This window comes from Culex quinquefasciatus, chromosome 3, assembly GCF_015732765.1.
Source record: "Culex quinquefasciatus strain JHB chromosome 3, VPISU_Cqui_1.0_pri_paternal, whole genome shotgun sequence".
Classification (NCBI taxonomy): domain Eukaryota; kingdom Metazoa; phylum Arthropoda; class Insecta; order Diptera; family Culicidae; genus Culex; species Culex quinquefasciatus.
In genome coordinates, this window is record NC_051863.1 from 198,065,272 (window position 1) to 198,078,668 (window position 13,397).

The window sequence follows — 13,397 nt, forward strand, 5'->3', positions numbered from 1 at the left end:
CACCCGGGCTTGTTATTTCCTTTCCACCGTTTTTTTTGCATTGTTCAATATTCAACGTTGCGTGATTTATTCAGCATTTTTTCACCTTTTAGTTTGCTCTACCGACCCCTATCTCCCAACCCCAGGCCTGTAAACCCCTTTCCAGCAGCGCAGTAAAAGCACCACCATACGAGAGAAAAGTGCACACAAAGCACTAAAGGACTCAATCGGTTTGTGCTTTTTTTTTGCTAAAGTGTAACAGTTTCCTCTCCCCGACTTTACTTCTCGGAAACGCCCCGCTCAACTTTTCATCGTTTGCCCGAACGCCATTATTATTCCAGATTTCAAACACGTAATCATTCAAAAAAATCATACTTCAGCAAACATTATTCCGTGTACCAATAGGTGGGTGATTTGGGGTTTGGGGTCGGTGGTGAGGTCTGGGGAAAAGGGGACTTTTCTCGCACGTGATCCTGGCCGAGCGACCACCCAGGAACGGGGTCCACCGATCGTTTGTTTGGGGGTTCAACGCTGGATGTGGTAGAATCGCTCAGCTTCGTTGCAATTGGGTGTAGGGGTTTTTACAAGTATTTTACACCCAATTTGGACACGTGGGAATTCGCTGGATGAGCACTTTCGAACTTCAATTAGATAGTGCAATACTCGTTTTTAAGAAAATGCAGTATCGAACAGAGAAATCGGTCAATAACTCTTCCCTCTGTTTTATTTCCAAATGTAAGTGAATTTGTTCAGCATCGATGGCGAGTGCAGAGTACACGGGAAAAGCAGAACAAATAGTTTAACATTATTACTTTCATCTGCATTCGGCAGTTTTTACCACCACCACTTTTCGCCCAGGGAATAAGTGAATTTTCCACGGGAGAAAAAAAATCGACCAATCCAAACCTCTCCATTTCCGGCGCGCACTTTCCACTGGATATTTTTGCGTTTGCTTACAATCCACGTTCGAGTGAAATATTTGCATTACATTTGTGTGAAATGATGGTTCAATATTTATTACATTTTCGGAACGCGCGCTCGGGAAAAGCTGGCAGGATATTTTTGTGTGCGGATTTTTTTCTCTCGGAATGCCAAACCCAAACGAAACAAAAAGCGGATTGCCATTCATGTGATTTTCCACACTGACCACGATTTTCCATCTGCACACAGAGTGTCGACAACAATCACGTTCCGGGGCAGCGGGGGCCCGATAATGTTTATTGAGCGAGCGCGCCGCCTCGTTGGACGTGTGGATTTTTATCGAAATCCTGAGTGAAGTGATTGTTGGATGCGATTAATTGACAGCTGTTGTCGTCGTCGTCGCCGTTGGTTCTGTGGTGGTGGCCGCAGCAGTTGATTGGAGGACCTAACACTTTCGCGATGGTACTTGATGGAAATTGGAAATTGTTTGTAGGTGTGTGGTGCTTGTTCGAGTTTTATGGTGATGCATGTGTAATTTGTGTTAATTAATATAAATTGCTGAAAAGTGGCGATGATTGGCGTTTACAGTGCTCTGATATTAGTTGCAATATTTAATTAAGTAAAATATTGACTGCAAGTCAATTAAAAAACCACACGTCTTAAATAAAGTTTAAAAACAGCTACACTGCCTATGTTCGCATAAATGTCTCATATGCAAACACAGCAAGCTGAGAAAAATGCAAGGCAAGTTTGTCCCACACATAAGACTACTTGTTAAGTTTTCGTGGAAAAAACTGGATTTCCTCCTGATTTCTAGAACAAAGTACATATGGAACATTTATGGGAACAGGGGCAGTACACGTATACGACTGCCGGTGGGTTTGACAAATGTATTGAAAAATAGTTTTTATGACAATTCTAAATCTGCATTAAGGTGGCAATCAACTGGCGTAATATTGAATGTTTGGCCCTTTTGAAATGTTATTCTTGATTCAAAAAAATTGAAAATATTTTTTTCCAAAAGATCAGAAAATTTCACGAATGTTTCATGATTTGACATTGAAAATCCGACCATAAGTTGCTGAGATATCGACATTAGAAATTGTGTTTTTTTTTGGGTGAAACTTAGAAATCATCAATTTTCCTGTTTTTTAATCTTTGCATGGCAATATCTCAGCAACTAAGGGTCGTATCAACAAAGTTCAAAAAAGAAAAATATAGCGAATTTTCTCAGCTTTTCAAAAATATTTTTTTCAGGAGAGGGCAAACATGGGCACTACTTTTCAAAAATAAATAACTGCGATTATTTTCAAAAAAGTTACCTAAAAATGGCTATAACTTGAAAACGGTGCACTTTTTTTTTTTTTTTTTGAATTAAATATACTTTATTGAATCTTTCTTATAATAATTACATTTGGTTTACATAATAAGTGGTCAGCTGTGGCTCTTCAGCTTTAGTTTGCTTTTCGTGATTCAAACACTGTTTATTTTCATAACTTTAAAAGTATATGATTTATCATTTTTGTAACACTAGGTACAATGAGGAAAAAAATGTCAAGAAAACATAACCTAACCTAAAACTAACTTAAACTTACCATAAACTAAACCAATCCTTGAATCAAGGGGTATTCAGAAATAGCACATTTTTCCCTGAATTTCAAACATTTCTCTTGAATCTTCTGATCCAACGTTTTTACTTCTGCTAATTCATGAACCTCACTTGATCTTGTCCAGCCAGGAACATTCAAAACCATTTTGAGTACCTTGTTTTGGACACGCTGGAGCTTCAATTTATGAGTTCTAGCGCAACACTCCCAAACAGGTACTGCATACTCAATAACGGGGTAAATTATTTGTTTGTAAACTGCTAACTTATTTTTCAAAGAAAGCTTTGATTTTCTGTTAATTAAAGGATACAAACACCTGATGAGAATGCTGCACTTGTTCAATATTTTGTCTACATGCTGCCGAAACAAAAGTTTCGAGTCAAGTATGAGACCTAAATAGACAACTTCCTTTGACCAGGGTATCGAAACATCATTCATTTTAATCAAAACATCATCCTTTGGGGCAAATCGGGCCGATTTGGAAAGTGGAAAAATGATGGTTTGAGTTTTGGCTGCATTTATGCGAATTTTCCAGTCGCCAAAGTATTCGGAAAGAACGTCAAGACCCTTCTGAAGACGGCCAACTAAATATCTGGTTATTTTACCCTTATAAATAACGGCAGTGTCATCAGCAAAAGTGACAACACACCATTACCAGGAAGAGTAGGCAAATCAGATGTAAAAATATTGTACAGAAGTGGGCCAAGAATACTTCCTTGGGGAACCCCAGCATCAATGTTGAATAATCCAGAAGCAATCCCATTCAGAAAAACCTTGAACGATCTCTCCGAAAGATAGTGCTGGATAATTTTGATAAGATACATTGGAAAACCGTATAAATACAGTTTATGTATCAAACCATCATGCCAAACATTGTCAAAAGCCTTCTCAACATCCAACAAAGCCATAGCAGTTGATTTAGACTCAAGCTTGTTCTGCTTGATGATTTTAGTTACTCTCGTAAGCTGATGAGCAGTATTATGCCCTTTCGGAAGCCAAACTGCTCGTTCAAAATTATATTATTATCGTTGGTAAAATCCAAAAGCCTTGAATAGATGACCTTCTCAAAGAGTTTGGACAGACTACTCAAAAGACTAATGGGACGATAACTTGTTGGCGATGTTGGATCTTTTGAGGCTTCAAAATTGGTATGACTTTGCCCAGCTTCCAATTGGTGGGGAAGTAACCAAGTTGCAAACATTTATTGAAAATATTGGCTAGATGTTGAAAGAACTGATCACTCTGTTTTTTCAACACTAGATTAAAATGTTATCAAAGCCAGGAGCTTTCATATTTTTCATTTGTTTAACTGCAACTTTGACTTCCTCACCAGAAACATGGGAATCTGCAGGAAATTCAAAGGTAGAGTTATTAATTGTTGAAATTATTGGCTGATGTTTCAACTTATGAGAACTAACAAAATGAAGCCCAAGTGCATTTGCCCTTTTCCTCGGATGTAATCAAAGGAGAATCCTCAACAATAAGAGGAGGAATAGGCTTTGGTTTGTTTTTAAGAACTTTTGAAAGTTTCCAAAATGGTTTTGAATAATTCCCAAGCTGGCTTACATGTTTTGAAAATTCTTGATTTCTGATATTGTCAAGTCGGTCTTGTATGATTTTGTTCAAATTGTTAACTGAAATCTTTTGTCATAGTCCCCAGTCCGTTGATATTGTCTCCTATAAACATTCCTAAGTCTAATCAAGTGTTTAGTATCTACGTCAATATCAGTTACCTTAAAATTAACAGGAACCTCCCGAACGTTGGCAGCCTCTGCTTGGTTGATAGCCTGCTGGATCACCTCCAGCGAACGATCAATATCGGCAGAAGTTTCCGGGTGTTGATCATAGTCGATGTTGCTGTCTACCACTTGCTGAAACTGCTGCCAGTCAACGTTGTGGTAATCTTTCCGGGTTGGTTGCCGCTGCGGAGTAACGGAAGCTCCAACCTCCACAACCACCGGATAGTGATCAGAACTCAACTCTTCAAACACCTCAGGATGAGCCACGTTCTCAGCCATATTGGTAATGAAGAAGTCGATGATTGAGTGATTCCCAGACCGAGCCACCCTCGTTGGACGATCCGGACTCACAACGTTGTAGTATCCGTTTTGCAGATCGTTGTGCAGAATCACTCCGTTCCGATTCCTCCTGCTGTTGCCCCAAACTTCATGCTTCGCGTTGAGGTCACCAGCGATGATGTACTTTGCGCTCCGCCGTGTCAGCTTCTGGATATCGCTCTTCAGTTTTGCTGCTGAACCATCTCTGGCATTCACCTGACGTGGGCAGTATGCAGCAATGAAGAGTACTGGGCCAACCGAAGTGGGAATTTCCACCCCAACGGCCTCGATGATGTCCAGCTTAAAGTGTGGCAGCCGGCGTGGCTTGAGATCACGATGAACAGCGACAAGCACACCTCCTCCTCCAGAGGTGGTCCTGTCGAGCTGCGTCGCGATCTTGTAGTTTTGCAGATAAACTTTTTCACCGGGCTTCAGATGAGTTTCCGTGATGGCAGCTACGTCGATCTCCTTCTCGCGAAGAAAATCCACCAGCTCTAAATTCTTCCTCCTAATGGAGCAAGCGTTCCAATTCAGCAGCTTGAGGGACCTACGATCCATACTGGATGACGAACGAGGTCAGCACTTCAATCTGCTGGGTCTTGGTTTTGCATCCACGCAGTGCAGCGGACATCTGTTTGAAAATATTGAGGAGTTCGGTTGAGGTGTAAAGATCATTACCATTTTCCTCAACTGCTGGTTCTTGGGTTGGTCTTGGCTCCTGGCTGAAGCCCGGTGGTGGCGGTCTCGGCTCCTGGCTGGAACCCGGCCGTGGATGATTCATCTCAGCTCTCTTCCTGGGATCCAACGGCAACGGTGCCAAGTTCGGGACCTGGCGTCGCGGTTGAAGAGGTGGAAATTTTGCTCCACCAGGGCTGGAGGAGTTCTACGACGCTGAGGCTGATTCTTCGTCGATGCTTGCTGCCGAATTTTCACGAACTCAGCTCTCTTGGGGCACTTTCGGTCGGTTGACGAGTGCTCACCGTTGCAGTTGAGGCACTTCACCAGCGAATCTTGGATGCACTGGGATGTGATGTGCGCATCGGTACCACATTTGGCGCAACGACGCTTCAGGTGGCAGTTCTTACCTCCGTGCCCGAAGCCCAGGCAGTTGAAGCATTGTGTGACGTCACGATGCACTGGTCGGTATCGCTCCCACGACACGATAATGTTGAAAACCGCTCGGATTGCCTTCAGCTCAGGAAGCGTCGTCGATCCCTTAGCCAAATGCAGCAGGTAGAGCTGGTCACGGTACTTGATGTCTTTGTTGCGTCGGCTCATTTTGTGCACGGCCAACACATCCAGTTTCAAAACTTTTAGCTCGGCAGCTAATTCCTCCACTGGCATGTCGTACAGACCTCTGACGACGATTTTGTACGGCTTATCCATGACGACATCATGGGTAAAGTACTCCGCCTCGTTTTCGGTCAAGTAATCCTTGACCAGTTGATAGTGCTGCCTGGATTGCACCAGCACCTTAAATCCGTCCTGACACAGACGAATGTTGCCTAGGACTTTCCCAGACTTGATGAGTTCAACCAGCCCCGCTCGAAAGTCGATCGTTGCTGCTGATTGCCTCACATAAAAAGGAGGCAGTTTCTCCTTTCGCTGTTTCACTTCATTCTCCTTTGCTTCCGCTACCTGGTCCTCGTCAGGCAGTCCAGCGAACTTGTTGTTCTTCAATAGCTGCTCCTCGTGCGACGAAGAGTTCTCCTCCTCCTCATCCATCGGTACAGTACCGTCGCTCTTTTTCGTCTTTTTGCTGTTCGATGTCACTTCCAAAAGCACCTTCCTTTTGGAAATCCCCGGTTTTTGGCCATCAGTTGAGGCCTCAACCTTCCTTTTGAAATTCCCACTTTTTTGCCTGCTTGAGCCGCAGGTAGGGCAATATTGCCGGCGTTTTGCGCCGGGACGCGACGAGTCATGTTGATTCAGACAACCTTCACCAACGAATGCTCGGATAACAATGACGGTGCACTTTAAAAATTTCACTTAAGTACTTTCTGATTGCAAATTCAATTTTACATCGCAAAATGAAGTTGAAAAATTTTTGCGACCAGTAATTCGATTTTATGAAAAATCGGTATTGATTCAAAAAAATCATAACTCGGTCAAAGATGTTTTGCTCATCCTGGAAATTTCAGAAAAGATGGCATTTTATTTCCCCTAAAACATATCAGAAAATAAAAAAAAAAGGTGTTTTTTTTGCAAATCAAGTTTTAGTGACAAAAAGTGAAATTAAAAATCACTTAATTTTTTTTTTACCGTATTTCATTTTTTTTCAGTGTAGTTGCTGAAGATACCATATCGATCAAAAATTCCTTCAAAAGATACAGATTTTTGAATTTTCATATATCATTTTTGTATGGACAGCTGCTAAATTTGTATGGAAAAGGATATGGACAAACTAATGATGCAAAATGGCTTATTTGGGCATACTTAAGGCACTTAAAAAAATTTGAACCGAATTGAAAAATACAAAAATTAAAATTACGAAAAATTGACCGATTCCTTAGCGAATTGCTCTTATATAAACTTCAACGATAAAAAGTGACCCTTAAACCTTAGTCCCGCCCGTGTGGATCAATCGGACCGCGCACTGGACTCACAATCTGGAGGTCGCCGGTTCAAATCCCGCGGCGGGTGCTCTAAAATTCTTTGTGTAAATATGGGTATCCGGCGCCGTCGCTCCGTGCCATACTTTCACACACTTAGGAGCCCAGGGCGGCGAAGTCCTTGTAGATAAAAAGGAAGACACTAGTGGTTGGTACTAGCAATGGTGGCCGACAGCTATAAAATCAACTTCGTTGTTTTAAACCTTAACCGATTTGGTTCAAAATTGGCATAGATACTTATTTTTGCCTAAGGAATCGAATCATAGAGTAACCCTGATATCGTTTTTTTATTGTCACCCTAATCGGCATACTTTGCTACTGGTTTTGCAAACTATATGTGAATAAAACAATTCTTATTTATGGAAACATGGAAAAATGCAGAGCTTTTCAAACAATAAAGATTTACATAAAAGTACAAATACAACAGTAACTAAACAAAACATATTTAGTGAATCCACGTATGCTGTTAAAACTTAATTGTTTGAGGTTTCTCGATATGTGACTAAATTAGTGAAAAATCAATCAATAACAAATGACGTTTATTTCCATACTAACTACGCACAGCCTCTCTCTCTACAGCTTAGGTACATACATGTTCACATTTTGAGTGGGATCGTCACGTGCGCTGGCCGGCCCTCTCGAAAAAGAACCAACCCCCTCCCCAAACACATAACGAAAAGCAGGTAGTCACAGTCACTTCACGAACACAGAACCACACCACTCTACGACACGTCCACGGGCAGTACCTTCCTCGCCGTCGTCATCCTTCTGCGGGTTGCACTTCTTGGCCAGATCATTATCATAATCAGATTCCACCAACGGCAGCGGCGTCGGCGGTGGCGATTGATGGCATTCCTTTGTGGCGTTGCTCAAGCTCAAGTCTGGCCACCGAACCGGATATTCGACGTGAGCTGAGTCGTAAAAATGGTCCACCGTTGTTCCCGTCGACGGACGGTTGTCGTTCGGGATTTTATGGCTTTCCAGCAGGAGGATGCCGTCTTGGCGTGCTCGTTGAGTTGCAAATGAATTCACGTTCGCCGATGACGGATCTGCACCATCAGTGGCAGCAGTGTCATCGCCGCCGTTGCCAGAATGTGCGTCATCGGTCTTTCGGCGGGTCTGGTCGTCGTCGGCGTTACAAACGGTCGTGGCATGCAGGTCAGCGAGTGCAAAGCGCGGATCGATCATAAACAGTCCATGGTGCTGGTAAACGTCCAGCGGGTTCCAGTTGAAAATGGCGACGTTGGCGAAAATGTCCTCCCGCTTCAAATAATTGTCCTCCGACGACATATCCCAACGCGTTTGTGCCTCATTGGCATTCTGGTCACATTTTTCCCCATCGACGACATCGTCACTATTTGCAGAGCCCAGCAGCGGCTTAGAAGGCAAACTTTTCTCCAAGCCAGCAGAATCCTTCTTCCCGGTGGTCGTCTCCTTGGAAGAATCCTCGTTAGCTCCGGTTGCCCCAGAAGCAGCATTGTCATCATCAGCTAATAAATTAATTAAATTATCATCATTTATCTCGACAATTTTTGCAGCCGCACGTCCCTTCTCGCCGTCAGCAGCAGTGAGACTCTTGGAGAACGTCAGCAAATCATCGAGTACGGCATCAATCAGGGGAACGTTCTCAACCGGCCCAACCGACTCGTCCTGATCCTGCGAGCGCGAACCTTTTAGTTGTTCGGCGAACCGGTCAAAAATTGCCTCATCCTCGTCATCCCGGGTGGGACTCGGGTAGGGCGTCGGAACGCGGGTCAGCGGTGTCGACGGCGGGTGGATATTTCCGTTCTCGAAACGAACCCACCGGTGGTAGGATGTTGCGGCGGGTGGCACATTTCCGGCGGCTGGAACTGAATTGATGCGTCGATTAGTCTGGCGGGCAGAGAGGCGGTTCCGGAAGCGGCGTTGCGGCCATCTCGGTGCCGAGGGCAAGTGAGAATGGAATGGAAAAATAACCCGGGTCCGGTTGATTGATAGCGAGAACGTGTTGAAAAAAATCGGCACTGCGGTAGTCGCGGTTGGGAAACGAACAATATTTGGATGCGTAATTGTTGATAAATATTGATTATTGCGTTTTATTTTGTTGTTGTTTGAATAGCGCTGGGTTCACCAGAATCAATGTCGGTCGATATCACACTGCGAATAATTTTGAGTTTTCAGTAACTGTCCCACGAGTTTAATACTCTTGTTGAAAAGTGTTTGGGAAAAAAAATCAAAAATATAGGAATTCCAAGAATAAAATACTTTTGAAAATTTTGGTTTTGGATCAGTTTAGTTTCGCATTAAATCAAAATTATTTTTTTTCTCAATTTCTTGTTTTGTGTATTATTTAATGACAAAATTTTAAAGCATATCAATTATTTAATCATTCGTTTTTTTTAAACATTTTACTTGTAAAATAAACTGAATACCATGTGTTCATGTATTGCATAACATGAACGGTAATAAAACCTCAATTAGACAAGGGTTTCTTTATTCTAGAAACTAAACTGTAAATAAAATTTAATTGTTAACTGGGTAATTCTTCGAAAACCCACACAGCAGTTGCCCTGACCCTCTTCGATTTGCGTGAAACTTTATCCTAAGCGGTATCTTTTTTCCCTGTTCCGGAATCCGAGCTCCGTTTTTTTATATCTCGTGACCTTCAATTTTTGAACATGCGAAAAAAGAGGTGTTTTCAATAATTTGTAGCCCGAAACGGTGATGAGATAGAAATTTGGTGTCAAAGGGAGTCGCCCGATTTGATGGCGTACTCATAATTCCGAAAAAAAAAACGTATTTTTCGTCGAAAAAAACACTCTTTTCAAACCCTGCCATTTTCCGTTATTCAACTGCAAAATTCTTGGAACGTATCATTTTAAGGGAAATTCAATGTACTTCTCGAATCTACATTATCCCAAAAAGGGTCATTTTTTCATGTAGAACTAAATTTTTCATTTTAAAATTTCGTGTTTTTTCTAACGAAGTTGTAGAACAGACAATTACAAAAAGTTTGATTAAGGGGAGAGTGGGGAGATTTGATCCCCGGGGACACTTGATCCCAAGTTTGTATCTCGTTAGCATGTGGGTAAAACAATTTGTTTTGTTCTAGAAAGTTGTGCGAAATTGAGTTAAACTCATTGTAGAAAACAAAGAAAAAAAATTAAAAAATGTTTAGATTGAGTTACACACATTTTTCTAAGAAGTGCTGCAAAAAACTTCGAAGAGATCTTTTTTCTTTGTTTTGATAAGTGTAAAAAACACTCAAAAAATATTCAAAAAAACATTTTTTATACGTGCATTGTTTGATAAACATATCAACTCCAAAACCCTTACGCATTTGATATTAAATTTATCGTCATACTATTTTTACAATCAATTTTTTAAAAAAGTGCGTTTAGGGAGACTTGATCCCTGCATTTTTACAGTCACTGGAATCAGCCTCAAGATTAAATAATTGGGCTGGGTTTTCGTATATAGTTTCCTTTAGTATAGTTTTACATTTACAATGCAGTTTGAACCATTTTTCAAAAGTTTTGTAAACAAAAATTACCAGCTTTTGTAAACATGCCCAATTTTTGTCTAAAAAAGAAAATTTTAAGTTTTTAAATATTTTGCATGCTAAACTTGTTATATTTTGAACACAAACGTACATGTTCAATGTGAAATTGCTGTAACTTATAGAAAATTTAGAGGTTGGATGAATAAGAAACATTTTGCTTAATATTTCTTCAAAATGTTGAAAGTGGGATCAAATCACAACCAACATTTTAAAAATGCCGGTTTAAAATATTTTTTTAAAACGCTTGGCATGACTCGAAGAGTTTTTCTGATGAAATACCCTTATCAGCCAAATAGTTGAATGTTTAAGCTTTCAATTCATGCAAAAAGTTCATAGTTTTGTGAGAAATTGACAGAGTTGTGTGCGATACAAGAAAAGGAGATCAAGTCTCCCCACTCTCCCTATAAACATCACTAGTTATCGCGATTTTTAGTGGTTTTTTTATTTTGTTCATCAGATTTTTTTGTATTTCAACCGATTACAACAATTGTATTCAAACCATCAACATTTTTAATTGCTCATCAATGTATATTCCGATATAAAAATGAATAAATTAAAAATAAATTTATATCCAGATTTTAGAATAATCTATTGCAAATTGGTGGTGCTCAACATTATTTCTTAAAAATAATATTTCGTGTTTTTTTCATACAATGTTTTCAAAATCATAAAATTTTAATACAATACAGGCCTCGGAAAAACTCCACTTCGGATAATCGAATCACAATTTTTTTTCGTTGTCTGATTTTTTACTGGCGAGATTGCGTATGACCTCAAAACTACTCCAGAGTCATGTAGAATTTTCAACTCCAAGATGGCGGCCAAAATGGTGGTGATGAAATATTGGGTAAAAAATGCATTTTGTAATTTAATAGACAACCAACTATTGGACCGACTCAAGAGGGGTCTCAGAACTCAAATTTAATATTGAAAGTTAGAACATAAATAATGAGAAAACACTATTTTTGTTAATGATTCGATTATCCGAAAATTTGTATGGGTCTTCCATACAAATCTTTCAAATCTTCGGATTATCGAAACTTCGAATAATCAAGGCTTTTGGTAATCGAGTTTAGACTTTATTGAGCAGTTCTCTAGGATTTCGGTCATTCGATTTTTTTTGTATTTTTTAATCCGACTGAAACTTTTTTGGTGCCTTCGGTATGCCCAAAGAAGCCATTTTGCATCATTAGTTTGTCCATATAATTTTCCATACAAATTCGGCAGCTGTCCATACAAAAATGATGTATGAAAATTCAAAATCTGTATCTTTTGAAGGAATTTTTGATCGATTTGGTGTCTTCGGCAAAGTTGTAGGTATGGATATGGACTACACTGGAAAAAATAATACACGGTAAAAAAATTTGGTGATTTTTTATTTAACTTTATCACTAAAACTTGATTTACAAAACACTATTTTATTTTTTTATTTTTGATATGTTTTAGAAGGCATAACTTTTCAGAAATTTCAGGTTGTGCAAAATCACTGACCGAGTTATGAATTTTTAATCAATACTGATTTTTCAAAAATCGAAATTTTGGTCGTTTTTCAACTTCATTTTCGATGTAAAATCAAATTTGCAATCAAAAAGTACTTTACTGAAATTTTGATAAAGTGCACCGTTTTCAAGTTATAGCCATATTTAAGTGACAAAATAGTCGCAGTTTTCATTTTTTTTGAAAAGCTGAGAAAATTCTCTATATTTTGCTTATTTGGACTTTGTTGATACGACCTTTAGTTGCTGAGATATTGCAATGCAAAGGTTTAAAAACAGGAAAATTGATGTTTTCTTAGTTTCACCCAAACAACCCACCATTTTCTATCGTCAATATCTCAGCAACTAATGGTCCGATTTTCAATGTCAAAATATGAAACAATTGTGAAATTTTCCGATCTTTTCGAAAAAAATATTTTTGGAATTTTCAAATCAAGACAAACATTTTAAAAGGGCGTAATATTGAATGTTTGGCCTTTGTGAAATGTTAGTCTTGATTTGAAAATTCCAAAAATATTTTTTTCAAAGAGATCGGAAAATTTCACAAATGTTTCATATATTAACATTGAAAATCGGACCATTAGTTGCTGAGATATTGACGATAGAAAATGGTGGGTTGTTTGGGTGAAACTAAGAAAACATCAATTTTCCTGTTTTTAAACCTTTGCATTGCAATATCTCAGCAACTAAAGGTCGTATCAACATAGTCCGAATAAGCAAAATATAGAGAATTTTCTCAGCTTTTCAAAAATATTTTTTCAAAACTGGGCAAACATGTGCACTAATTTAAAAATGAAAACTGCGACTATTTTCAAAAAGTCACTTAAATATGGCTATAACTTGAAAACGGTGCACTTTATCAAAATTTTAGTAAAGTACTTTTTGATTGCAAATTTGATTTTACATCGAAAATGAAGTTGAAAAATTTTACGACCAAAATTTCGATTTTTGAAAAATCAGTATTGATTAAAAGATTCATAACTCGGTCAGTGATTTTTGCACAACCTGAAATTTCTGAAAAGTTGGCATTTTATGTCTTCTAAAACATATCAAAAATAAAAAATTAAAAATAGTGTTTTTTTGTAAATCAAGTTTTAGTGATAAAAGTTAAATAAAAAATCACCAAATTTTTTTACCGTGTATTATTTTTCCAGTGTAGTCCGTATCCATACCTACAACTTTGC

General features: G+C 39.2%; 1 protein-coding gene across 6 annotated transcripts in view; it reads right to left on the reverse strand.

The window, feature by feature from the left end:
• LOC6031090 (putative mediator of RNA polymerase II transcription subunit 26) overlaps positions 1-13,397 on the reverse strand; it is a 215,100-nt gene that overhangs the window by 119,307 nt on the left and 82,396 nt on the right. For 3 of the 6 annotated variants that reach the window (XM_038258639.1, XM_038258641.1, XM_038258640.1), the window contains exon 3: positions 7,923-9,026. The exons of the other annotated variants lie outside the window; for them this stretch is intronic. In XM_038258639.1, coding sequence (XP_038114567.1) covers positions 7,923-9,026 — 1,104 coding nt within the window. The remainder of the gene's footprint in view (positions 1-7,922; positions 9,027-13,397) is intronic. 6 annotated transcript variants of the gene reach the window in all.